The 25,708-nt window shown below is 46.1% G+C and overlaps 1 protein-coding gene across 1 annotated transcript; it reads right to left on the bottom strand.

Moving 5' to 3' along the window:
• Positions 1-7,491: 7,491 nt before the first annotated feature.
• KLF10 (KLF transcription factor 10) lies at positions 7,492-15,486 on the bottom strand. The gene is made up of 4 exons (XM_006122403.3): positions 15,346-15,486; positions 10,909-11,148; positions 9,882-10,794; positions 7,492-9,037 (listed from the first exon to the last, which is right to left on the bottom strand). Exons 1-4 carry the CDS (start codon positions 15,379-15,381, stop codon positions 8,778-8,780), a joined length of 1,449 nt encoding a protein of 482 aa, XP_006122465.2. The 5' UTR covers positions 15,382-15,486; the 3' UTR covers positions 7,492-8,777.
• Positions 15,487-25,708: the final 10,222 nt, after the last annotated feature.

Below are 25,708 nucleotides of genomic sequence, written 5' to 3'. Positions count from 1 at the left end.
ATCATGGGGGACCGGTCTAGTCATCGAGGTCCAGTGGGGGTCCTTTCAGCCAGTCTTTGGGACATGGCAGCAGTCTCCATGGCCTGGGCAAGTCGTCAGGGGCCAGCAGGGATCCTGGAGGTCCCACCCAGTCAGGCACAGGGTAGCTGGGCTCTTCTCTGTGAAAGCTGAGGCCAGGCATCTGGCTTGTTCAGCCACCAGGCTCCAACTGAGCTCTGAGCTCTTATGCCTCTGCTTCCGGTTTCCTGCTTCCTGAGGGTGGGGCTAGGTGAGGCTGGACTCCCCCCTCCAAGAGGTCTTAGAGGGCCCTTCCGCTTCCGGATCAGAGGGAGGCCATGTTACTGTCCCAGACCCATTACAGTACCTTAATGCATATTGTGCAGGAGAACAGTCTCATTTGGTTGCAGATTAATCAGGATGGCATAGCCAAAGACATAGGACTTTGCCCTTGTCTTCTCTGGATGGCCTGTCAAGGGAGAACAAGGACATGTAGTGTCTGGTCTTGCTAATATCTCAAGAGAGACACATTTAATTGTCATGGTCTAAACTTTTACTGGGGTCAATACCCCATTTACTTCTCCTCAGGGGGCCACTCTTATATCTTCAAAGGCCAGTTAAATGGTCCCTGCATGTTAGATAAGACTGATGTGGTTCAAGGCTTTGACAGTCTCTTGGTCTTCAGTTATAAAGGATCATTTCAGTCTTGCAGGATCTACTCTGGTGACTGGGGGCTCTTCCAAGAATGCTAAAACCAGGACACATGTGGGGCTCATGTTTGGAGGGACTGGCAACAGGCTTCTACATCAGGTGATGGACTTGGAGCCTGTGCTTCATTTATTTGAAAATAATTAGCAACCTGTCAGCCATTCTTACACATTAACGCATGACTGTTATGAGGCAAGACATTAAGGAAGTGTCTCTGAAGCTATGTCTACGCAGCAACGTTATTTCTGAATAACTGACATTATTCTGAAATAACATAGTGCGTGTCTCCACTATAAGACTTTATTTTGAAATAATGGAGAACCGGAGGACTTCTTACTCTGACTCCTGTAACCCTTATTTTATGAGGAGTAAGGGAAGTCAAAGAAAGAGTGGTTTTCCTTTGACTTCCTGCTGTGTAGATAGCACCAAAAGCCGAATTAAGCTATTTCAACGTAAGCTACGCAATTGACGTAGCTGAAGTTGTGAAGCTTAATTCAAGTTTTGCCCTGATGTGTAGATATACCGTGAGAGCCCCACCTCAATGCAAGTCCACAGATTACCTCAGAGTGAAGTAATTCCAGGCCCACTTGAGTATGCATCCACATACTTAAAAACATACACACTGTGTGCATCTCTTGAGGACTTCAGTCTATGCAGACAAAACAAATGGCAGGATAAAAGAGTATTATTTTCCCATTTTATAGATTGATAACTGTTAATTTTTGTGACTGGAGAGCTACTTGCTGGAACGTTAGGTGCTATGCAAATTAAACGCCTTTTATTTCAAATTAAAGGACGGAGAGGAGGGTTGAACAATTTGTCCCAAGCTGCACAGCTAAGATTAGAACAGGGCACTTCCTGTATCACAGTTGAGAGCTCTAGACCCTGATCCTCTTGAGGTTGCTGCTGTTGGGGTTTACAGTTAAACGGTGTTATTTCAAGTCTCCCTGAGCCAGCCAGCACTATAGCCTTGGCAGACACTGGCATTCCTTCTGGATGCCAGGCTGGGTGCCACAATGCAGACGTGGCATCAGCCTGTAGAACTGACTGGAGGATTTGGTCTTAGACATAGACAAAATATGAAGAATCATGGGGTTCTTTATTTACCTTGGCATTTGTGCCATAAATAACTACATGCTGTCTGCTTTGTCAGAAAATTTTCACCATTTAGCAGACTCTGATAAGCCCTCAGAAAAGTGAAAACAATTGTCCAAGGCAGGATAAATAATGAATGCAGAAGTGACATCAATTAAACCACGATTCTTCCTATTCTCCACCACAACCTGGAGTTTACCTGAGAGGGAAGTGAGAGCATGTGTGTATGGCCAGGGTCAGATGAGGTCAGACAGCCTGTACTCAAATGCCACAAAACACTTAGCTGAAAAATATGTTGGCTTTTAATCAACTATATGATTTTTCTCGAGACTATATTTTGATCCAGAGTTTTGTTTTGTTTTCATTGAAGAAAATCTTAAAATGTTTAAGCAGAGTATCATCAGGACAGCAAGAACATAGCCCACTTTCATACCTCTGATTTTCTCTGTTTGCAATGTCTACATGCTGTAATAATTGGTGCCCTACCTATAGAGAGTTTAGTTTTGTAGAAAACCTAATGTTTCATGAAATGGCATGTGATGCGGTGTGGCCTGGTCTCCTCCAGCCAAGGCACAGAGCTGAGATCACAACTCCTCCCCAAGGAGCAATATAAACACTAAACTCTTTGGGTCCAAGGAAAATGCAGTTTTAAGGCCCAACTTCCAGGGAAACAACACCCCAAATGGAATAAATCATTCAGGTAAGACCCCTTTAACAATGAAAGGAGGATGTACATATTGATTTCTCCCCCAGATAACAATTATTTACACTGGGCTTGATAGTAAATAAAAGTGATTTTTTTAAGTGCAAACAGTAGGATTTAAGGGGTTGCAAGTAAGAACAGTCAGAGTAAAGTGAATTACAAATTTTAAATAACAGAAAATGCATAGCTAATTCTAACACTAAAAGCTCAGTACAAACTTACTCTAAAACTGTTCTTACTCCAGCTAACCCTCCAAAACAAGAAAGCTCTTTTTCCTTGGGGTCTTTGGTTCATTCTCTTGGGAATGACATGCCAGCCAAAGACTAAGGGCCGGAAAATGTTGCATCTTAAATAGCTTTATTTTCTGGCGGGAATTCTTTGTCTTTGCATTCCAGCCTTCCATGGAAAATTACCTGATCAGACCCCTCCTGTGAGGGTGGTCACATGACTTCCTAAGACCAATTGCTGCTAAGACTTAAAGGACAAAGGAGGCTGTTGACAGGTGATCTCCCAGACATTGAGGGAAACACCCCTGATGGCTTTCATTTGCACATTTAAAATCATAAACCATTCAAACTCCATATTCCTAAATCTACATATAAGAATAATACATACACCAAAATAAGATACACAGATACAGCAGACTGAGACATTAAAATTGATAGGTTACATGAGGTATTTTATCGAAAGCATCTTTAAGTTATGCATATTGGTATTCATAAGTCAATTTCATACAGCATGGGGGTGGGGGGTGAACTGTCACATGGCACTAGTAGTAAAAGTATGTATTAAAAGTCCAGAAACCTGTTTCGATTGTGTGTCCTGCTTTATCTGCGTGTATTGATGTGAAGATATGACGATATCTTTGCGGAAAAAAATCTGCAGCATCCATTTTTCATCCATTTTGAAGGCTTCAGTACTTTGCTGTTAGGTAGCACATTATTAGTTTGTCAACGATTATGCAAATAAGTTGAGTTAGCATTAGCTAGAGACTGAATACACTAACATTTGTGTTAAGCCTGTGAGTATGCCCAGAGTCAGCTAAATCACAGAAGCCTAAGTAAACTAACTGAACTGAAAGTTAGTGCACTTTTAAATAAATCTTCTGTCCAACCAACCTGATTCCCAAGTACTTATGGTGCATTACAAATAGAACCAACATATATCAAGTCTGTTTTTTTTTTAAACTTTCACAAACTTATTTCATTAATCCAGTCAGGACTGCATTCCACCCAGTTGTTATTTATTTAATGTGCTTTTCAAAATTGATTGCTAGCGACTGGAAAATGATATTTGTTCTGTGCATGAATTTCACATATTTAAAAAGAAAACTGCAAGAGAACTGTATCTTTTAAAGTTTAATTGACTATTTGGGAAATGAAGAAATATGACATAGCCTTAAAAAGAAGTCCCATATCTGCAGAAAAAAGCTTAGAAGATCTCTGTATGCATGTAGCCATGTCAGCCCCATGATATTTGAGAGACAAGTCGGGTGAGGTAATATCTTTTATTGGATCTACTTCTACCAGAGAGAGAAACAAGCTTTTGAGTTTACACAGAGCTCTCTTTCAGCTCTGGGAAATGTACTCAGCAACTGGTGTGGAGCCTTTTCCAGTCGAGGAGTTGCTGCTGTAAGCTAGAACCTGCTGGGGCCTTGATCTAGCTGGCTGCTTCAGGGGTTGTTGGGGATTGTTCCTGGAAGGGAGAGACTTTGGCTGTGCCTGTGGCTGAGAAGGGCCTGCATAAACCTGCATAGGAGGTAATGTGAGTAACTGTGGCTGTATGCAAAAATGCTGCCTGGAACCGAGTGCAGAAGACAGACTAACTAGGTCCAAAGAGAGCCAGAGTGATCTGCCCAGTGAACCAGAGCTGTGGGGCCAACTCCAGTGGCAGAGCGATTTTGCAGTTGTTTCTGCCTGGACTAACTGACACACACATAACCTGCGCAGTGCTGTCTCCACTCCAGTTGCTGATCTTCAGGTGTGCCCACGCAAGCATCTGGGACTCTGAGACCCAGAGGAGTGCACATTTTGGGGTGGGATAAATGGTGGCAATGTAAATGCCAGTTAGATAAGTTTCATTTATGTCTGTGTATTTTAATTGATTTTATTCAATTTTAGTCTGTTAAACCCTGTTTCTTTGGGTTGTTAAGTAAAGGCGTGTTAATTCTAATTTAATCAATTAGATGTATATTGTCATTTTGGAGTTAGATCTAGATTATTACTGGAATAAGTTTATTCCTGGAGACTTCCTAAGCACACCATTAAGAGTGTATAGGGTTAAGTCATTAGGATGTGGAAGGTAGTGTACAAGCCAGCCAATATCTGTTCATTCCTCTCTGATAGGAATCAAACTTGTAAATGAAGTTAAGTTCCAACCCTTCCCTGTGTATTTGGCTTGTGGAATTGGCCTGAAACAACACAGTTTTTGTCTTTTATCAATTTCCTGTAGAGTTCATTCGAGAGCATAGTGACTGTTTGTTTTACTCACAGATTTGCTATGGGGCATTTTGTGCACTGGATAAGGTACAAAACATGTAATATCAGTGTGGCTGCACATTCCTCTTGAAAGGTGTATTGTGGGGGATATTGATCATTGTAGCAGTGGAGAGAAGTCAGCAAGTTTTCTAGCTATTGTTCTGGCAGAGTCGGGTGCCTCTGACTTAGGGTGTTTTGGTCTACTAAGTCTATGGGGCATTTACTTTAGATAATGATCTTGGAGAGGCAGCGGGAAGTGGGGTTGTTTGAAGGCCAGAAGACATGGGATTCAGGAAAGGCCATTCAGAATGGGGTCCCTATTGAATATGATATATAGTTGATTTATGATAGTCTATATGGATTCCAGTGTGGGTTGGTTGGAGATAGGAAGTGATGTGGCTTCAGAATGGGTTTTATTTCTGTATGGAAGCAGGTTCTCTCAGCCACCGGAGCAGCTGCATGGACCTAACTCCACTCTGACCCCTGGAGCAGCTGGACACCCATGCAACACCAGCACCCAGAGACAGCCAGGTGGCCCTGGCTCCACTCTGGCCCCTGGAGCAGCCAGGCAGCCATGTAGCACTGGCCCTGGCCCCAGGAACAACCAGGCAGCCAAGAAGGTACCAGTTAAAGTATCTAATTGCTGTGCATTTGTAATATGTCTGATTGGCATGAACAGGATATATACAAAGCCATTTATTTCATTACATGTTGTATCATTATATTTTGTTCTTGCTATGGTGAGCCTGGTAAAATAAAAGGATGAATTGAATAAATTGCTGAGAGAGTGCTTAATCTATTTAATAAAGTTTTGTAAATCTGCCCAAGTACAAGATTTTCAAAAGGAATGTCAAGATTTTATAGGCAGGTGTTTTAGACCAAGCTGGATGAGCAAGCATCTCAGAGAGGTGATTAAGAAAAAGCAGAAAGCATATAATGAGTGGAAGATGAGAAGGACCAGCAAAAAAAAGCTACCTTATTGAGGTTAGAGCATGTAGGGACAAAGTGAGAAAGGCTAAAAGTCAGGTAGAGTTGGACCTTGCAAAGGGAATTAAAACCAATAGTAAAAGGTTTTATAGCCATATAAATAGGAAAAAAACAAAAAAGAAGTGGGACCGCTAATCACTGATGATGGAGTGGAGGTTAAGGATAATGTAGGTGTTAGAGAAAAAACTGCCCCCCCCAGTAAAAAGTTTGGCCAGGCCGCTTTTGCTATAGTGGGCTGCAGTACTCCTTGGGAGAAACCGGCCGCACCCTTCCTGCATACCATTGCCTTTAGAAAAAGGGAGGGTGTGAAAACGGGAAAATAGCCTCAGACTCTCCCACCCGTCACCTTGGTGTGAGAACTGAGGGGCTTACCTGGTCGCATGAAACCTGCACAGTTTCGGCCCAACCCCTGGGACACAGACCTCCCACTTGGTGACCATTGGGCAATATGGTAATATGCAAGCACGGGAAAGCGATGTGCAGATTTGGGGATAAATACCCATCGTACAGTTCCCTCGAGGAGGTCTTCGCAACACACGTACCACCGTGCGTGTGCCTTCCCGTATACTCCAAAGCGCTGCCGGCCTGATCAACCTACCAGCCACCTCCCCCGACTCTCGGGCGTAATCAAGGCCTTCGCAACCGAACTGATATCTTTGAAATGTTCCGTGTGCTGTGTAAGTTGGTATGTATGATTTGATTTTCTTTGTTGTATAAGCTTAGTGTTGTAGTTGTTTTTGGTAGTACAGAGAGTTTGTAGTTATCACTGTTATTAATTAGTGTAGCTGGATATCTTTAATAGAGATGTAAAATCCTGGTTAAAAAGTTAACTGGTTAAATCAAATGCTAAACATTCTGTTTAACCAGCTAACCATGATACCGCAGGTGGGGGCTGTGGAGTGGCACAGCTGGGCTGGAGCAGCCTCTGCCAGGCTGAGTCTGCCCACAGTGCGGCAGGCATATTGTCTCAGTGTTTATGCAGTATGATGTGCACAGCCGGGCTGGAACAGCCCCCCACCCGCCTTGGACTGCTCCAGCCCAGCTGAGTCATTGGTCAACCAGTAAGCATCACCTGGTAAGGATATTTACCAGTTACCCGTTAACATCCCTAGACTTTAGTATCTGAAACCAAAACTAGGTACCTATCTCCTTTTGTGCATCCAGGTCTCTGAACCTGATTTATGAGAGCCAGATTTTGGTTAATGTCCTCAGGGCTGGTCTACATTGGGAAATGTATTAACAGAAATGCAGTTTTAATGCTGCAGTTATATTGGTATAACTCCTTATAGAGACAGTTAGTATGGAGTAAGAGTGCACTGGAAAAAGAGGGCACAAAAGAAAGCTTATAGAAGTAATAGCATGCTTAACTGTATAGTCAATTCAAGTGAGTTTTACAAGGTTTACAAATAAGAGGGCAACAATACTGAATTTATCACTTATCAAGATTAATGCTGATGCATTTGTTGCACTGGCTTTTAATGTTTTGTAAGCAAATAAACCCAATCAACATGGATCACACAGATCTGTATTAAAACTGTTATTTATTGTAAACAAAGGTATAAAGTACAACATAAAAAGTACTGTGCAAAATTTTAAAGTAGTCACAAAAGAGTAGTATCTAGCACACTATTATCCAACTGTTGTCTATATTTATGTACTCAGCATAATGAGATACAATGGAAATATAGTTAGTGAACGCTGATGCATTATGTCACAAAATCTACAGTATTAATTCCAGACTGGTGCTTTTACTGCCTTATTTCACTTTATAAATAACTCCTAACTTTCTAAATGAATACAGTATAGATTATACCCTCATTACATCAAGACCATTTATCTTTAATAGAAATTATCTTCAAAAGTGACCTCTACATTAAGTAACCTAGCATAACATTCTTGTTCTTTCCTTTTTAATAAACTCATGTTTATTCTTATGGTTACATTTTAAAACATACTGTCTGTGTTTATGAAAAATGCAGTAGTATGGAGTTTTGAAAGGTATAAAGGAATCCATAAGTAATTTGAAAGCAAAGGCATCATAAGATAATTAAATATAACCAATTATAATCATCATGAGCTTTCAAAAGGAATAGCAAAAATAGTACTAGCACTCTCTATTATAATAAATTATTCAGGATTCAGGTACTTTTGGCTCTCTTTGGCCACATGTCAGCACGCAATCTATTCCATATTTGGACAGTAATGTAAAACTGGCATGAGTGACATACTTGATACAGTATTTAATGTATCAATAGTTGTTGAGCCTCAATGCCCAAGATTGGGCCACAGTGTGAACAGAAAAAAAAATCCTATCAAGGAAAGGTGATAGCAATAGGATAATCGTTTTTATACTATCTAGTTCAGATGCATTCCTGATCTATACATCTGTACCATACACTGATATTTGTCTCTAGTTTGTGCTCTACTGAAAACTCATTACATCTTTGAAAACTGTAATTTCAGATGGTTTCAAGAATTAACATCAGCCAGCAGCTCTGCATGATTTATAATCTGCATAAATGACAAATAATCTGCATAAATTCAAAACCCTTCACTACCTGTGCTGCTCTGTTCTCCAACCTTCAACCTCTTTTCTTTTCACCACGTTGAAAAGAAACCTGACATTCCATTGTTAGTCACTGGTTCTCTCAGTAGCATTCCTGTGACCAAGCACAGACTACCTTTGCCTCTCTGCTGTAATGCCATCAACAGATGGCACTGAAGAACTACAGACCTGAAGTAGAAGCTTTTATACATCCCTGGTGGTATACCATAATAACAAGTTAGTTCTGGTAAATTCAGGAGTTCTTTCACTGTGTAGGTATGGATGCAGGTGGCACACCAATGTCGTTTAGCTTGCTTACTTCCATTTGCCAGTTTGGTAGCTTCTTAGCTGACAAATGCCGCCGTGCATGCTTTGTTAAATGGTCACTCCTCATGAACCGCCGATCACACATTGGGCAAGCAAATTTCTTCTCACCAGTATGTGTCCTGCGATGCCGTGACAGTTCATCAGACCGTGCAAATCTCCTGTCACAGCCTTTCCAACTACAGCTAAAGGGCTTTTCTCCTAAAACAAAATAGAGATATGAACATTTATTTAGCAACAATTTTGCTTTTGACTGGTAATATTTGTCCAACATTTTTAGAACCAATTTCTACTATGTCAGCCAAGACAAAGGAAACAAAAGCAGAGATGTACAATATTAAGATGGTTTTGACTGTGCTAACTCCAAGGATCACCATCACCAGGTAGCCAGCTGTAAACAGGATCAATGCACTAGCCTTTCATCACTGGAAAGCAGAATACAGCTTGTGCTTAAAACCATGACAGCTTTGCATGATTAGCATCCGCTGCTGAAATGCAATGTATACTATAAGCAGGAAGGATGTTGCATGACAAGACTGAAATGTACTGTGTAAACATACGTAGCTCTCTATCCTTTCCTAGTGTGATAAAAAAAAAATCTAGTAGTGAATCTTAAGAACTGCCAGAAACCTGAATGAACAATTCTTTGGGGTGTTAACATTGAAGGCAAGAAGGCAAGTCATCTGTCCTTTTTGAAGCATCCTACCAAAGATTATGCCATGTAATAGCCATGCTGGCAAAAGCAAGCAATGGCACTCTGAGACTGCCCCACAATGTTTTCCACGATACCAGACAGTGTTCAGTGAAGACAAAAAAAGAAAAAAATATAGCTGTACAATGTTAAAATAGCTTTGATTGGGGTAACTAGACACATCACCATTACCGAAGCCAGCTGTAGAAATGATTAGTTAACTAGTCTTTCACCTCTGGAAAGCAGCAAAACATGAACAATATCAGAACACACTAGAACATCGATCAACATTATCATAAATATACATGAAAGTCTTTCTTTGGCATTCCTACTATTCACTGATTAATGACCTACCTGTATGTGTTCTCACATGGGCCTTCAAATGGGAGCTCTTGAAATAAGTCTTTCCACATCCTGGATAGTTGCAAATATGACTTCTTATTCTTGATGAGTCAATTGATGGAGTGATTTTGGCTACAGAAGGTGTAAAACCTGGAGCAGGAGCAATAGGAGAGAGTCTAGTGCCATTTGGACTAATGGTGGGAGCCTTTGTGTTCTGCACAACTGGCTGGGGCACAACAAACATAACAGCACCTTTAGGAACTTGAGTTCCCATGAACACCATAGGCTGGCAAAGGGTTGACTGTTGGCTAGAAGAAGAGTTGGGCACTACTGCTGTCATAACAGAGTTATTAGTAGGCAGAGGAACCATCTGGCAAATTACTGGCACAGGTGAAACACCACTCGCTTGTACAGAAGGTGCTTGTACAGAAGGTGAAGATACTATCATTGATGATTGTTGTACAGATCCAGGAACGGGATCATGTTTACTGGATGAAGTCTGGATCAGGGACAATGGACTGACAGCTAGTGTTGTTTTTTCTTCTAAAACTGGCCCTTTGTCACTTATGGAAGTTGCTCTGTTTGGTGACACAATTGCACAAGGTGGATTTTGTTTTACAATTCTACTCTGTGCATTTATTTCCCTTGAAGTACTGTCCTGATACTTTGACACACTAGTTGCTCTCACTGGACAAGTTTTGTGATTACAAAGCTGAGCATCAGCTGTATGGCGAATAACACTTGTTGCTTGAGCTTTCATTGGTCTTGGTGCTGGAGACTTTCCAGACTCTTTAAAAGCTGCTGAAGGAACAGGCTTTGGAATATCAGAGAATGATCTGCATTGTACAGCAGATGACGCTACTGCTGACGGATGAATTACTTGAGACATCTCAAAATCAGAAGGGCTGTACGGTGGAGTCAAGCACTAAAAAGGGAAAAAGAGATGCAAGCAATGACACAACTATTCCTCATGATTATTTCTCAGTTAGTGAGATTTTAAAAAAATGTATGGCATGCACAATAATAGAATAAAGCTTACAAATGCTGGTATTGCATGAAAGTCAGCTGCACCAGGTAGCAGGTTATCATCAGTTTCTTCTGACATATCAGATGCTGGTGTTATAGGTCTCAGTTCAGAATACTTTTTGAAGTCTGATTTCCAGTTGCAGCTCATAGACATAAGGGCTTCTACGGCTTCAAAATCACTCTTTTCAGTGGTATTGTTCCAGGAACGTTTATTATTATTTTGCTTCTCCGTAATCATCTCTATTCTTTCCTCCTAAAAGGAAAAAAATGAGTATTTTTCAGCTTCCTGTTAATTAACAGTTCCTAGTTTCAATTATAACAATTAAATGCAATCTGTAAAACCATATACTTTATGGAATGGATTTAATATTTTAAAAGATGCTCTACATTTCCTCCCATATTAAATACCCTTCATAAAAAGGTTAATATGAAAGAGGAAATCTGATTACTATTGTGTCTGTACAATTGCCTAGTTCAGGGCTACTCAACAGGCGGTCTATGGGCCACATGGTCCCGCAGTCTGTTTGTTTGTGGCCCGCAGTGTGGTTTGGGTTTATGCGAAGCTCAACCCCCGGCCTGCAGGTGGGATCCTTTGAACTTGGCCTCCACTAGGAACACTCTCCACAATGGCGAGGTGTCTCCCAGGTGAGGTGAGCATTGAAAGATGCAAGCGGACGGGCTGGCTGGAACAGACTAGGGATGTGAAGGATGAGTCAACAGGATAGTTGACTAGTCCCTTCCCTCCCTTGCAGCCTCTATCAGAGGCTGCAAGGGAGGGGAGAAGAGGAGGCTACTTCAAAGCAGCAGCACCCTGGATCAGCTGCTCCATGCAGTGCTGCCGCTTTGAATGCCATGGGAAGCCCAGTGTCAGGCTCCTCATGGCATTTCAAAGCGACAGCGCCATGTGGAGCCCGGAATCAGCTGGGGACTCCAACTGATCCCGGACTCTGCACAGTGCTGCTGCTTTGAAATGCCACAAGGAGCCCAGCATGGGACTCCTCACTGCATTTCAAAGCGGCAGCACCATGTGGAGCCCAGGATCAGCAGGGAAGTCATGTGTCCCCTTCTCCCCTGCTTGCTGACCCTGGGCTTTGGCGCTTTCACCTTTGAAGTGTAGCAATAGCCCTAGGGCTGTTGCTATACTCCAAAGGCGGAGGTGCCCTATCAACTAAATCAAATAGTCGATGCAAAAATGTATTGACTATTCGATTAGTCAGTTACCCGATACGAAGTGGGCTGGGCTCACAAAAGCTCAAGATACCATTTACATGTTTTGTTAGTCTATAAAGTGCTACCAGATTATTTTTTTAAAGTTTATCCTGTATAGACTAACTTGGCTACCCCCTGAAGATCCTTAGAACAGACATCAGCATTTCTAGCCTCCAGGGAGGAGGTGCTGGGGCATTGTGTGAAAGATATTTGCATATATATTTAACCACACTTAAGTTGTGGCCCTCAGCATGTGCTGTGAGTATCACTGTGGCCTCCTGGGGCTTCCAAAGTCGAGTATCCCTGGTCTAGCTTAGGAGGAGGTGTGAGTACCAAGGGAAGAAAAATGGCTCACTACAAAAGCAATTTTCTCTCTCTTGGTATTCACACCTCTTAAACTGTTGGGAGTGGGCCACATCCACCCTGACGGAATTAGCCTAGTTAATACTGGCCCTCCACTTGATAAGGTAACTCCTTTCTTTTCATGTGCTAGTATATTTATGCCTGACTCTGTAATTTCTACTCTGATGAATCTGACAAAGTGGGTCTTTGACCATGAAAGCTTGTGCTCACAATAAATGTTATTTACCCCTTGTTGTTTTTGCAGATACAGACTAACTCAGGTACCCCTCTGATACTTGCTGTTCCTTTATTCCATCCTGCAAGAATTTTAAGTAAGGTAAAATCTAATTTTTTTTGTTTGCATAAACGGAAAAGGGACCATATTGAGGTTGAGGCACAAAATCTGACTGACTTAATACCTGATAAAGAAAGTTTGCCAGATAATATGGAAGGTGTTCTTGTTATTTTCCTTTGTGTGGTGTATATATATATATACACACACTCATATAATTGGAATATTAAAAAGTTAGGTAAACACTATTTTGTGTAGGTGGAGGGTGGGTGAGGAGTGTTTTGGGCTCTCCATGAAGAAACCCATTGCTGATACTATTGATTTTTAGAGTGCTGATGCACAGATGGATATTTGTGTGCCTGAGCTGAACAATTTTCCTCTCAGAAAGCTGTGCTTAAAGTGTTTTTTTCCAAGGCCCAAACTCCAGGAGCTGTTTGATTAAGCTTTAAGGAGCAGGAGCAGGACAGGTAAGGTTTTATAGATAACTTTTTAAAGGCCTACGGTTTGCAGATTTTGAGTGTTTTAAGTACAAGAAAATATGGAACAATAATATTCTGAAGATGGAGGAAGTCCTATTAAAAAACCTCAGTAACAAAAACGGGCTCTAGCACAGCTAGGGAAAAGATATCCTCGCTGGGTTCTACAAAGAATTAACCTATAGCAAGACATGATCACTGAGCAAATGAAGGGGAGAAAAACTGCCTGTGGCTCAGAGGGGAGGCAGCAGAGGAGCAGGGAGATCCTCGCTGGCAGCCGGATGCTGGGTCTGAGCCACGCTCACCTCACTGAACCTCTGTGTGACTCACTCTCTCCCTACGTGAGCTCAAACCGCGCAGTGCCACCCCCGCTTCTCGCCCATTGGTCCCCACGGTCAGGCACCTCAGAAGCCGATTGGCTGGAGGAGGGCCGAGGCGAGGTTTGGGCGGAGGCATGTGAACAAAGCGTGATCAGTGTCTGGTCCCAGGCGCCCGCCAAACGTGGTGAACTGGGGACTGCCACTCAGCGACCTTTCCCCTACTTGTGCTGCGTGCGGTCTCCCTTCCCCCGTCCGCCTCCCTCCCTCCCTCCCTCCCGGACGGGCGGGGGCTCAGCCGGGGCTCGCTGCCAGGCAGGAAGGGAGCCCGCCTGCTGCAGCACTGGGCAAGGCGGACAGCCAGCCGCATGCTGCTTCCCGGCCAGAGACACACATATGCAGCAGGGCGGGGGAGGGGCGCGACCTCAGGCCACCCCCGCGGCTCCCAGGAGAGCCAGGCGGAGCCAACCCCTCCTCTCACAGGGCTGGGGCCGGCGGAGAGGTTCAGCACCACCACGCCCGCCGCTTTCCCGCCAAGGGCACCAGCGTGAGCCCGAGGGTGGGGCTCGGCTGCTCAGGGTGGGGGCTCTCAATAAATGGAGCTAGGGCGCTCCTTGCCCCCCGGCTGCAGAAGAACAGTCACCAACAAGCAGCGAGCCCTGCCCGGAGCCTGACCCCGGCCATCGTGCCCGGGCGGGGCTTTTGCAAGGCGGGAGCTGGCCACGCTGCTCTGCCTCGTCCGCCGAACTGCGCGCTGCCGCCTCGCCCACCCCCTGCTGGGCTCCCGCCCCCGCAGCCTCGCCCACCGCCTTCCTCCAGCCTCATCCTGCCCCGTTCCGCTTCCCTCGCCCACCGCCTTCCTCGGGTCGTGCCGAGGGAATCCCCCTCACCCGCCCCTTTCCCTCGCAGCCCCCCTTCCCGCCCCCAGTGCAGTCTGAACCAGGTGTCCACCCCTCCCGCCATAGCACCCGCGCACCCCTCCCTCCAGACAGGGCTTCTCCCATCACCCACTTTAGCTGCGTGCGCCCACAGCTCCCTGCACACCGCGTGCCCCCGCCACAATGCCCGGCGCTTCCCTCTAGCCACGCCGCCACCCCCCGCAGATCATGCCCTGCGACATCCAGCCCCCCAGTAACCTCCTCAAAACCCAGACTGTCTCTGTCATCCCTCTGCGGACCACCACAGAGACCCCAATCACCCTTCCCCCGACTGCCTCGGCTCCCCTATAACTTCCCCCAGCCCCCCCCCCCCCCCGAGTGCCTCAGTCTCTGCCCGGGTTACCATAGGGTCCCCAATAACCCTTCCCCAGATTGTCGCGGCTCCCCCATAACCTCCGCCCCCCGACTGCCTCAGTCTCTGCCATCCCGTCTCCGGGTCACCAGTGGGTCCCCAACAATCCTCCCTCAGATTGCCTCCCTCTTTGCGGATCAGACTCCCCCATAACCTCCCCCAGCTTCCCCCCCCCCCGCCATCCCTCTCCGCAGCGCGCCACAAGCTCCCCAATAACCTCCCCAAGACCCCGATTCTCTCGCCAGATCCACGCAAACTCCCAGTACAGTAACCTCAGCCCCGGATCGCTGCCTCCTCTGCCATCCCCTCTGTGACCACAGGATTCCCAGCAGCCCCTCCCCAAAGGGAACCCCTTCTTCTCTGGGCCACAGACATCACCCCCCCACAACATCTCTCCACCCTCCTCGGGCTGAGCCCCTTCTCGTGCCCCGCCTCGCGACCCGCATCCACTTCTCCCCGGGGAAGCTGATGCGGGGAGGGCTCGCTGGGATTCAGCCCCCCGGACTAGGAAGCGCTGCACTTACAGCTGGCTGGGAGAGAGGAGCTGCGAAATTCAGCATGGTCCTGCGGGGCGGCGCGGTGGCTGGGAGCTGCCCTGATGCTGCTGCTGCTGCAGCTGTTGACAAGAGCCTTCACCCCAGGCGCTCTCTGGCCGCTGCCTTGATTTTCCCCTTTTGTTCGCAGCTGCCCATTCAGCTGGCGGTTCCAGCAGCTCGGCGCAGGGGGAGTCCGGAGCTGGCCGCGGCCAATCCGCTGCAAAGGTGTGTGAGGCGGTGGCCAATGGCGAGCGGGAGCACGCGTGATCAGCGGCTGCCCAGCGGCGTGGAGAGCGTGTCAGCTCTGCGTGTGCACAAGCCCCAGCAGCGTGTTCCCGGCGCAGCCCTTGGGTAAGTCCCGACGCGGGCTGAGTCAGTGTCACGTCTCCGCTCTGTCTCCCTCTCCGGATCCATGTGGGAGAGGCGCGCCCGAGCGGGTGGAGGAGGGGGCAGCAAGATACTTCCTGTCAAATGAGATCATGCCGCTGGGGGAGGGGAGAGCACATAGCTCAGGTCACCGCATCTCTCTCCTCATCCGACTAGCAGGGGCTTGTCCTTGCGCCTCCTTTGACGTGTCAGTCTGAGCAGGGGGTACCTTGTTCAGTGTTTTTTTTGAGGTGGGGAGATCACCTTTAGGAGTCCAAATGGCTACTTAGGTGACATCAAATGGAGCAGTTGAGTCACCAGTGATAGCTGTTTATTATTTTATGGTCCCTATCTGAGCAAATTAACCAGCTTTTCACTGCATCACCCTGGTGAAGTATACAAGTATTATTATCTTAATGTTACAGATGGGGAACTGAGGCACAGAAAGATTTGTGATCCTTGTGATAGGTGTGGCAGAGCCTGAAAAGAGATCTTAGTCTCAGCCTTAACAACAGGACTATCTGATACTATTTGAGTGGGCTGCTCAGTGTGCTTTACAGAGTCCTATGATCAATATTCATTGCTCTGAGGGCGGGTAATCAAAGGAGACAGCTGCTCAGGCCCCTGCATTTTTGTGTGTGTCACAACTCTAAATCCAATCAAGCCCTAGTGACAGTGAGTTTGCAGTTCGTAGTTTAGAATGTGACCATAATCATCTGCAGAACCCAGCTAAAACCTCAGTACAGTACTATCCTAAGCCATAGTCTATTAATGTTACATACTATGTTACAGATGGCATGAGAGGATAGCCTTGGTTTCCTTCAGCTGCCATCCTAGTGGCTGGGTCAGAGGTGGGCAATCACTTTTTGAAATTTCTGAAGTGGCCCCGGGCTGCAAGGGGCGGGACCTGGTGTGAAAGGGAAAGGGCCGGGATACTTTCAGGTTCCCCACCCCCAGACCATGATTGGCCTGGAGGAGGGGAGAGCGCCTTTGTCCACCTGCCTCTCCTTCCCCGTAGGTGCCCATGCCCCTGGCTGGGAGGAGACTTCCCACACGCTCCTCTGCTCCCAGGCCATTCAGGGTCTGGGGGCAGAGGAGTGTGCAAAGTGTCCTCTGCTCTGTCCCTGCCCTGCGTGGTGCTTAAAAGTGCAATGCACTCCTGCCAGGGTGGGAAGAGGCTTCATGCCAATCAGGGGCTGGGGAGAGTGCAGAGTTTTCTGCCCTGTCAGGGAGTGTGTGGCACTTGTAAGTGTTGCATGCGCCTCATAGGGTGGAGGAAACTGCGCACTCCTCTGCCCCCAGGCCTTGATTGTCCTGGGGGCGTGGGAGTTCACAAAGCTTCCTCCCACCCTGTCAGGAGCGCATGGTGCTTTTAAGTGCCGCGTGCTGCTCGCAGGGTAGGGACAGAGTGGGGGAAACTTCTCCTCTTGGCCTGGTGGCTGGGGAACACATGAAGTCTCCTGCAGCCCTGTCAGGAGCACCTGGTGCTTCCAAGTGCTATGTGCTCCTGGCAGGGCAGAGGAAACTTTGCGCACTACCCCCACCCCCAGGCCCTAATTGGCCTCCATGGGCTGGATCCACCTGCTTGGCGGGCCAGATCTGGCTTGTGGAGGCCCTTTTGTCCACCCCTGGGCTGGGTCCTTAATCCACCACTGTCCAAGACAAGTTCTACTGGTCCCAGCTTGCTTTCTGTCATTGAGACTAAAAGGGGAGATGATGATAATTCTGTTTTTTACACACATGGTTCCTGGGAGCAGGCCTTGAGAGGATGGTTTGGTTTCTCCCCTGGTAAGTTGGGATATAAACTGCAAAGCCAGCCTCATCTGTATCAGAGTGATGTGGTTTATGTGGCTGTTAGTAGCTATTTTTATAAGTTCTTGTATTGTTACCAAACCTGTGGTATCTCAGTGCCTTCCATATATTAATAAATGTATCCCTATAACACCTGTTATTTAGGAAAGTAGTATTGTGTTTTACAGATGGGCACAAAGAGAGATTAACTGACTTTGCAAGATAGCACAGAGGTCTAAGGTGAAATTGAAACTAGATGTAATCCCAGTCTAATGCCTTGACCATAGCATCTGCTTCTCTGCCTTGATCTGAGAGAATGACTCTTGCTTGGTTCTCTCAGGCTAGGACCTGTTTACCCCACAGACCATAACTCTGAATCAAAGATGTAAACGAGTAAGGGTCATAAGGTTGAAGTTAGAGTGCATCTACACAGCACCTTAAATTTAAAATAAGATACACAATTTGCATAGCACATCTTATCTTGACTCTATTTTGAAATTTGGCATGTCTACACAGAGCCACATTTCAAAATAATGTGCTATTTCGAGCCATCCCTTAACCCTCGTGCATCCCTTAACCCTCGAGGTTTACCGGGATGGCAAAATAGCACACCTGTTAGTATGAAAAATATTTCGAACAAACGGGTGGATTGTGTAGACAAGGGGTAGCTATTTTGGGATACCTTTTGGTATCCCTAAATAGCCATGCAGTGTAGGCATACCCTTAGGGTATGTCTAAACGGAGCCATGTAGATTAGTTTTCTTGGCAAAGGGGAAATGAAGTGGCAATTTAAATAATCGCCGCTTCATTTAAATAAAAATGGCTGCCATGCTGTGCCGATCAGCTGATTGTTGGCACAGCGCGGCAGTCTAGATGGGAATCTGCTGACCCCAGAACCCTTCATCGGCAGAGCCTTTATGCCTCGTGAACGAAGGGTTCTGGGGTCGGCAGATTCCCATCTAGACTGCCGCGCTGTGCCGACAATCAGCTGATCGGCACAGCATGGTGGCCATTTTGATTTAAATGAAGCGGTGATTATTTAAATCGCCACTTCATTTCCCTTTGGGGTCTTGCCTAATCTACATGGCTCCGTCGACGGAGCCATGTAGTTTAGACACACCCTTAGTGAGCTGTGTTTGATAAATGGATCATGTTTTGATACCTATATCTCTCAATTTCACTGCTTTGTAGTAATTTGTTTTTAGATAAAATAAAAGAGGTTAGTAGTTAAGAGTGGTGTTTGATTGGTGGTGTGTGGTGGTTTTTTTAAAACACTGTTTCCCTGTAAATCTGGATGGAAACTTGAAGAGTCAACACATCTAAACAAATTTAATTTTAAATTTGTCCAACTTGTATTTTTGTGTTCTTAAAAGAGCTTATGTCAACACTATTTTAAAATTAGTGTTCTTTAATGTCTCGACTCTTTATCCAAAACATCTTTGATAGTGATGCTGTAGAAAGTACATAAGCGTCTGACCTAACTTCCATTAAATTCAGGGGGAGTTGGATTTCTGGGAGCAGTTTAGATACTGAAAAGCAAAAGTAAAGTACTTTTTTCCCCCTGCATTTTGTAAAATGGGTCTGTCTTTCAATCCTTAAATAGTAAACTTTATTTTTGGACATTTTATAATACACATTTTAAAGAAAGATTTAAAGTATTTATTCTAAAAGGTTCCAAAATTCTTGATTAACTACATACATATAACACCAATGAAATGCAAGCCTGTCTTGGGTGGAGGCTAGAAGTCATCTGACATTGCATAGTAACAAGTAGGGAATGTAAAAGGTTAACGCAGGGGTTCTTTAACTTTATGATTCCATGAGCCCCCCCCTAAGTTGCTTGTGACCCCCTGGGGGTTGGGACCCACAGTTTGAGAAATGCAAGGTTAACAGATTATGTCCCTTACCAGCATGTTTACCCGGATAACTGATAGGGGGCTGGTCTGGTTGGGCCCAGCCCCTGGAGGAATCCCCCACCCATGGTGCAGCAGACTTGGCTTGTCCGGGCTGGAGAAGTGGGGGGCAGGGGAGGTTGCAGCTGGATGAGGCTGCTCTGGATGGGCCAGGCTGAGCCTGCTGCACCCATGCCACAGGCAGGGGGCTGCTCTGGCTGGGTCCCTGCTAGTTAACTGGTTACCCAGGTAAGCATGCCAGTAAGGGGCATGCTTACCAGTTAATCTGTTAACCTTTTATATCTCTAGCCCTGACAGAGTTCAACATGCCATTCCATCTCTTGCTCAAGGGACAGCATCCAAAACACGGTGTGTGGCTTGAACATCAATACAGAGTATTTATTTATTGATGTAAAATATTTTTACCCTGCCTCTCTCTATTTAAAATATTCAAAGGGGTTTACAGAATTTTAAACAAATATGTAATATTATAAAATAATGAGACCCCAAATGGGGGGACATAAAACCTACTAAGATACCAAGGGGAGGGACACCTCCCCCCCTCCCAATAAAAGCACAGGGTAAAAAGGGTGACTTTAGCCCGGTGCCGAAACAATGACAGTTTTGGCACCAGGTGAATGTCCTGGGGGAGAGAATTCCATAGCTTGGGAGCAAAAGCTAAGAAGGCCCTGCTTGGCATAGATATTAATCTTATCTCCATAAGTGGAGGAACACAGCAGAGCCTCCCCAGTTGACCTCAATCCCCAGGCAGGCTCCTATAGGAGGAGACAGTCCTTCAGATACCCCGGTCCCAACCCATTTGGGGCTTTAAATGTCATAACCAAGACCTTGACTGTGTTCAGAATCATGCCGGAAGCCAGTGCAGCTGCCAGAGCACCAGCATAATGTGCTCTGTATAACGGGTGTTAGACACATTCTGGACCAGTTGAAGCTTCCGAAGACTCTTCAAAGGCAGCCCACATAGATTGCTTTGCATGCTATCACAATCCTGTTGTAATTCTTTTTCTCGCATCCTTTGGACTAGATTCTCAAACGAGACCTAGCCAGTGGCAAAAGGAGATGAGTTTGTGGTGGCCAGCAGAGAATTTCCCTGGTGCAGAAGAACTCCATGCTGGCAGAAAGCTGACACACTTGAGTCCTATGCCAGCTGCTCTTGAATCCCTGGCACTGGGGTTATATCACAGGGGAAAGGGAAGAAGCGCGATGGAATAGAATTTTGCCACGCTTATCCTCCACTGGCAGATTCCACTGATGACAGTGACCTAGACTTGTCAGGGCTGGGAGTGGGTGCAGACCAGCCCTGATGAGAGATCAGTCTCAAGAGTGGTCCTTTCTGTGTACTCAGAACTTTCTATTGGACTAAACTGCTACAGGATAGTGGGAAAGGGTGTAGCACTGTCATTTCCCTCTATTATGCATGTTGGTCTCAGGGTATTAGAGAAACAAGGCAAATGATATAGTATCGTTTATTGGACCAACTTCTGTTGTGAGGGACATGGTTGCAAGCTGCATAGAACTCTCAGTTCAGATTGCTGCTGAGAAATACTGTCCCTGCTTTAGAGAAAGGAAAATGTGAGAGCTTTATTTTCACACCTGAAGCAGGGCAGTGGGTGTCTGAGGCAGAGAAGTTTGAGGGGGTGAGAAGGAAGCACTGCGCTGAACCAGCAGAAGAATGCTGAACAGGGGAGAGGAGAGAAGTGGGAGGAAGGGGAACAAACTAGAATGTGAGGAGGGGAGGGAAGGGAAGAGACAAAAGGGAGGTCAAAGCTGGCCAATATGTGGCAGTTGAAAGGATAGATACACTTTTCCTTTGACTGGAGGAAAAATGCATTGAAACAGAAGTGTTTGGCTGGGGGGTGGGACAAGTGGTGCAGAGGAGGGTACAGTGCGAAGCTGTGTGGATATTGTAACTGTATAGTACAGATGGAACTTAAGAGTTTGCACCTGAGGTGACAGTTTGTGGGAGGTTGAGGAAATTAGTAGTGTTCATGGACCTGAGGGGGAAAAATGGTGGGGAAGGGTGAGCATGTGATGAGAGATGATACAGGTCCTAGCCACTCAGTGGGCCAATCTTGCACGTGCAGGGCTTTGATCTGGCTTGTGGGGTTGTTCCAGGCCCAGTCCCCAGCACGCTGCCTGGGAGCCAGAGTTGTGCGAGCCCTTTCAACTGCTTCTATTTAAAGGGCTCCTGCCTGCCCCGCACCTGTCAGGCAATGCGTTGCCTGGCAGCCATGGGGAAAGTGCAAGCCCTTTAAATAGAAGCAGTTGAAAGGGCTTGCATGTCCCCAGCTCCCAGGCAGTGCTCTACCAGCGAGAACGGGAGCAGTGAGCCCTTTAAATAGCAGGAATTGGAAGGGCTCACAGCTCCCATTTCCAGCTAATGTGATGCCTGGGAGCTGCAGGGGAGGCAGGAGCCCTTTCAACTCCTGCTATTTAAAAGCTCCACCCCTTCCAGGGTAGCCTGCAACCTTTTCAAAAAATTAAATGCCTCCTTGCCCCAAAAATGATTTCCCACCCCTGTCCTAGGAAATGTTCAGTGTCCTGGTTATATAAGTAGTAGTTGTAGTGTCAGAAAAAGGACAGAATTTAATCATAATGCATATTAAGGGGACTCTATAAGGCTCTGGAGACATGCAGCTCTCTACAGTTTCTCCTAGCAGACTGATTCCCAAACTAACTAAGGGCTGTGGCTGTGTGTGTGTGTTCCCCATCCTCACTTACATCTGCAGTAAGTAAATGAGGCTACTTTGTGTATGCATTTCACAGAACACCCCTTATAGCAAGCCTTAGGGCCTCTTGTCTAGAAGCACTTGTGGCTGATTGTAAGGCATCGTACGGCTCTGATTTTTTCCCTCTCCTGATTGGTGCCTTTCAAGGGGAGGGATCAAAAGAGGCTCATAACGGTGACCTTCTCATTCCTGATGGTAGGAGGAGACCAAGGCTGCCAGGAAAAACAGTGACTTGGACATCCATGATGAAATCTAAGGAGAGCAAGAGAAACTATCATCAGATAAAACATTTTCAATAAATAGCTATAGCCTATTGTGGTGGTTCAAATGCTTCTAATAAGCTCAAACTTAACTATGCTTCTCATTCACTTTGCCAAACATGTTCACAAATTTTCTCTTTGAAACATGAATGTAGTGAAGAGTTTACAAGTATGCATTTGTACAGGGCTTAGCTGTTTGTATATGCCTGTTGCAGTAGATTGCATCTCTTTATGCTGAATTTCCCAGAAAGTCTGCAGCCAGGAAGTCGAGAAGCAGGTCATATTCTTGTTATATGAAAAACTGTATTACCATGGAATTGTGAAATTAAACTGGGAGGATAATTAACAGCATGTCAGGTTTCAGTTGGGGATCTTCTAGGGTTAAGAGGGAGAAATCTTAGGTCCTGCCTTCTGGGGAGGAGGGGAGTTAGAGTTAACCTGTGGAACAACCACCTCACTTACACAGAATTGTTTTGTTTTGATGGTTATCCTAGGAATAGACCCATTTGAGGATCTCTAGCAGAGTTTATACAAACTCCCTTGTCTCTGACACTGCATACATCACCCCATTTTCCCTTCCCCCACACCCATGCGTGACTGCACACACAAGATCTCTGCTCTACACCAATGAATCCCCCTCCTCCTCCTTGGGTTGTTATAACCTGTCTGTGCATTCTGATGCTGGGATGTGATGTGAACTCAGAATGGTGTCCTGTCATGTGGTGTAAGCTGCTCTGTCAGCTTGAGGCTAGGCATTTATAAGAATCCCCTTTCGCAAACCGCTGGCTCTCTTCCAAACAACTCCCTAGCTGCTGTAGCTGAGGGTTTCAGCTTCCTGTGCTTGCTGCTTTCTTTGTTTCCTCCATGGATTTTTCCCAGGCTTGTCCCTGTCTGCTCATTTTCTCAAATCCTGTCTGAGTTAGTTCTGTATACTTTTTTTGGAGTGGCATCCCACCCCTGCCATCCCCATCAAGTTTGCACACAGTATCATCAGAAAGGGGGGAGAACAGAAGGAAGGAACTTTCTGCTTAGCCCCACACCCACCACTACGTAATATGTGTCACAAGATAGTAGGCATGCTCTGTGGCTTGGCCATCATCACTACTGTTAAAGTAGTTGGGTACAGAGACCACCTTCCTTCCCCTCCACCCTTTGGCCTTTGAGAACAGCAGAGTCCTCTGCCTCATTGCTCCGTTCCCTGACCTCTTCCTGCTCTGCTCTTGCCTTTCCACAGGGCCAGACTTACATGCTTCTGCCCTGGATATCGTAACTCTGTCACTCTCTTGATCTGTCTCAAAGCTGGGAACAAGGTCCAGGGTTTCTGGTGAAGATTCTCTCAGTGTGATCCACCCACAAATAGGAGCCCATTTATTCTCTTTGGCCCTGTCTGATCTCTTCCCCCACATTGTTTTGTGACTCATGCTTGAAGTGGCAAGGCCTGAGCATGTTGTGGTAGTCCAGGGTCCAGTCCATCCACAGACTTTGCTTACATCTTGAATCCTGGTTCTTTAGGGTATCGGATCCCACAGATGATGCATGACTTGGGGCCCCATGCTGGATCCAATTTGGAGTGCCTTGCTGCTTGAGTAGGACGAGATCCCCCTGTGCCAGGGGCCTGGCATGGACATGTATGTAATAGCTCTATTTTTCCTTATCTCGGTAATGGGTTGTTAGTGACCACAATCAGGCTGCCTTCTGAAAGCATTGGTGATGCTCCTGGGCTAGTTCTGGGACCCTTTGACCCTGGTTTCCCTAGGTGGCTGCCCAATGTCATGTCTGTTGGCTGCTGGCCCTGCCTGCTGACCACCAGGAATTGGGGGGTGCATTTTTGGGGTGGAGTGCACTGCATTATTGTATATGTAAATCAGTTCTGGCAGGTAGGAAGGCCAGTCTCTTGCTGCATTTCTGTCAGACTTCAGCCCTGGTTTGCTTGTTTGTAGGTGGTAGGCTCTCCTCTTCAGCTTGTGGCTGCCATAGAGTGAACAGTTCTTTGAGTCCAAGGGCATGCCTTCATCTGAAAGCACCTTGGTGGAATAGCTGTTGGCTGGACAAAGTAGCACCGGAAAGGTTCTGTGGTTGCTCTGGATGTGATCTCCCTGAGGAGCATGGTGACCAGGAATTTGGTGGCATGATCTCCCATGGCCAGAATGTAGGATGCACTGTTGTGGTTTATTTCCATTTTCACGGGATCCAGTGCTATTGACTCTAAGAGTGTTTTGGTCTCTTGGCTGGAGTATTTCTCCATTTCTATTTGTTTTTTTTTTCCTGCTGTCACCACACTCCTATATGGTTTGGACTATCCTCACTCAGTAGAATGTCCTTCAGATGTTCTCAATCTCTTAGGGGCCAGAATAGCTCACCACATCAAGGTAGGCTTGGAGCACCAACCTGGTTGCAGTCTGGCGCAGTAATATCTGGAAGATTTCTTCATTAGTCCCTGGGTCTTGTGCACCAGTCTGCCCTCTTCCTCACATAGGGCAGCAGCTGGGTCAGAGATCTCTGATCTGTAGCAGAAAGCCCAGCGCTTTGTTAGATGATCTCTAATATGCCCTGAATAACAGGACCATATCCTTGGATCTGGACAGAGATCTTTTCCCTTTTCAAACTCTTTTTCAAGGCTTTTTCATGCATGCCTACACTGCTTCAGCAGAGATGGCCACGAATTGTAACGTCTCTAAATCCTTATGATCATCTGGTGCTTCTGGCTCTGATGCTGTTGGGAGCCTGGATAGGACATCTGCACTAATGTTGCGCTGACCATGTCAGAATTCCATGGAGAAGCTGCAACTGGCCAGTCCTGATGCCCAGCATTGATCTAGTGCTCCTAGCAGGTGGGTGGTAGGAATATAGGAGGGGAGAAGCTTTCTGCACAGCCCTACCATGGTAAATCTCAGCACTGTATTTGTGAGCCATTTCAAATGCTTTTGAGTCTTGTATTGCAGCCTAAGTGGTTTGTCCTGTAGTCCCTACTCACTGCCAGATTTAGTTTTCCCCTTTCGTGGTAGAAACATACCAGCATCACACAGTAGTTCAAAAACTGTTCTGTTTTTTAGACATAGCTCTGTGCATAGTTGTCAACTCTGTGGGTGCTGAGCACCACAGGCGCTCCCCCCACAAGAGACCCGTGCCTGACAGTGGGCTACAGTGATCAGCACCTCTCCCTCCCACACCACTCCTCCCACATACTATGATCAGCTCTTTTGTGGTATTTTGGAGACCCTGTGGATGGGGAAGGATGTGGCATACTCAGGGAAGGGGGCCAAACTGGATGTGAAGAGAGAGGATGGGGGTG

The sequence above is a fragment of the Pelodiscus sinensis genome, chromosome 2 (genome assembly GCF_049634645.1).
Source record: "Pelodiscus sinensis isolate JC-2024 chromosome 2, ASM4963464v1, whole genome shotgun sequence".
NCBI lineage: Eukaryota > Metazoa > Chordata > Testudines > Trionychidae > Pelodiscus > Pelodiscus sinensis.
Note: the sequence above shows the minus strand (reverse complement) of the source record. Positions and strands in the feature narration are given on the sequence as shown.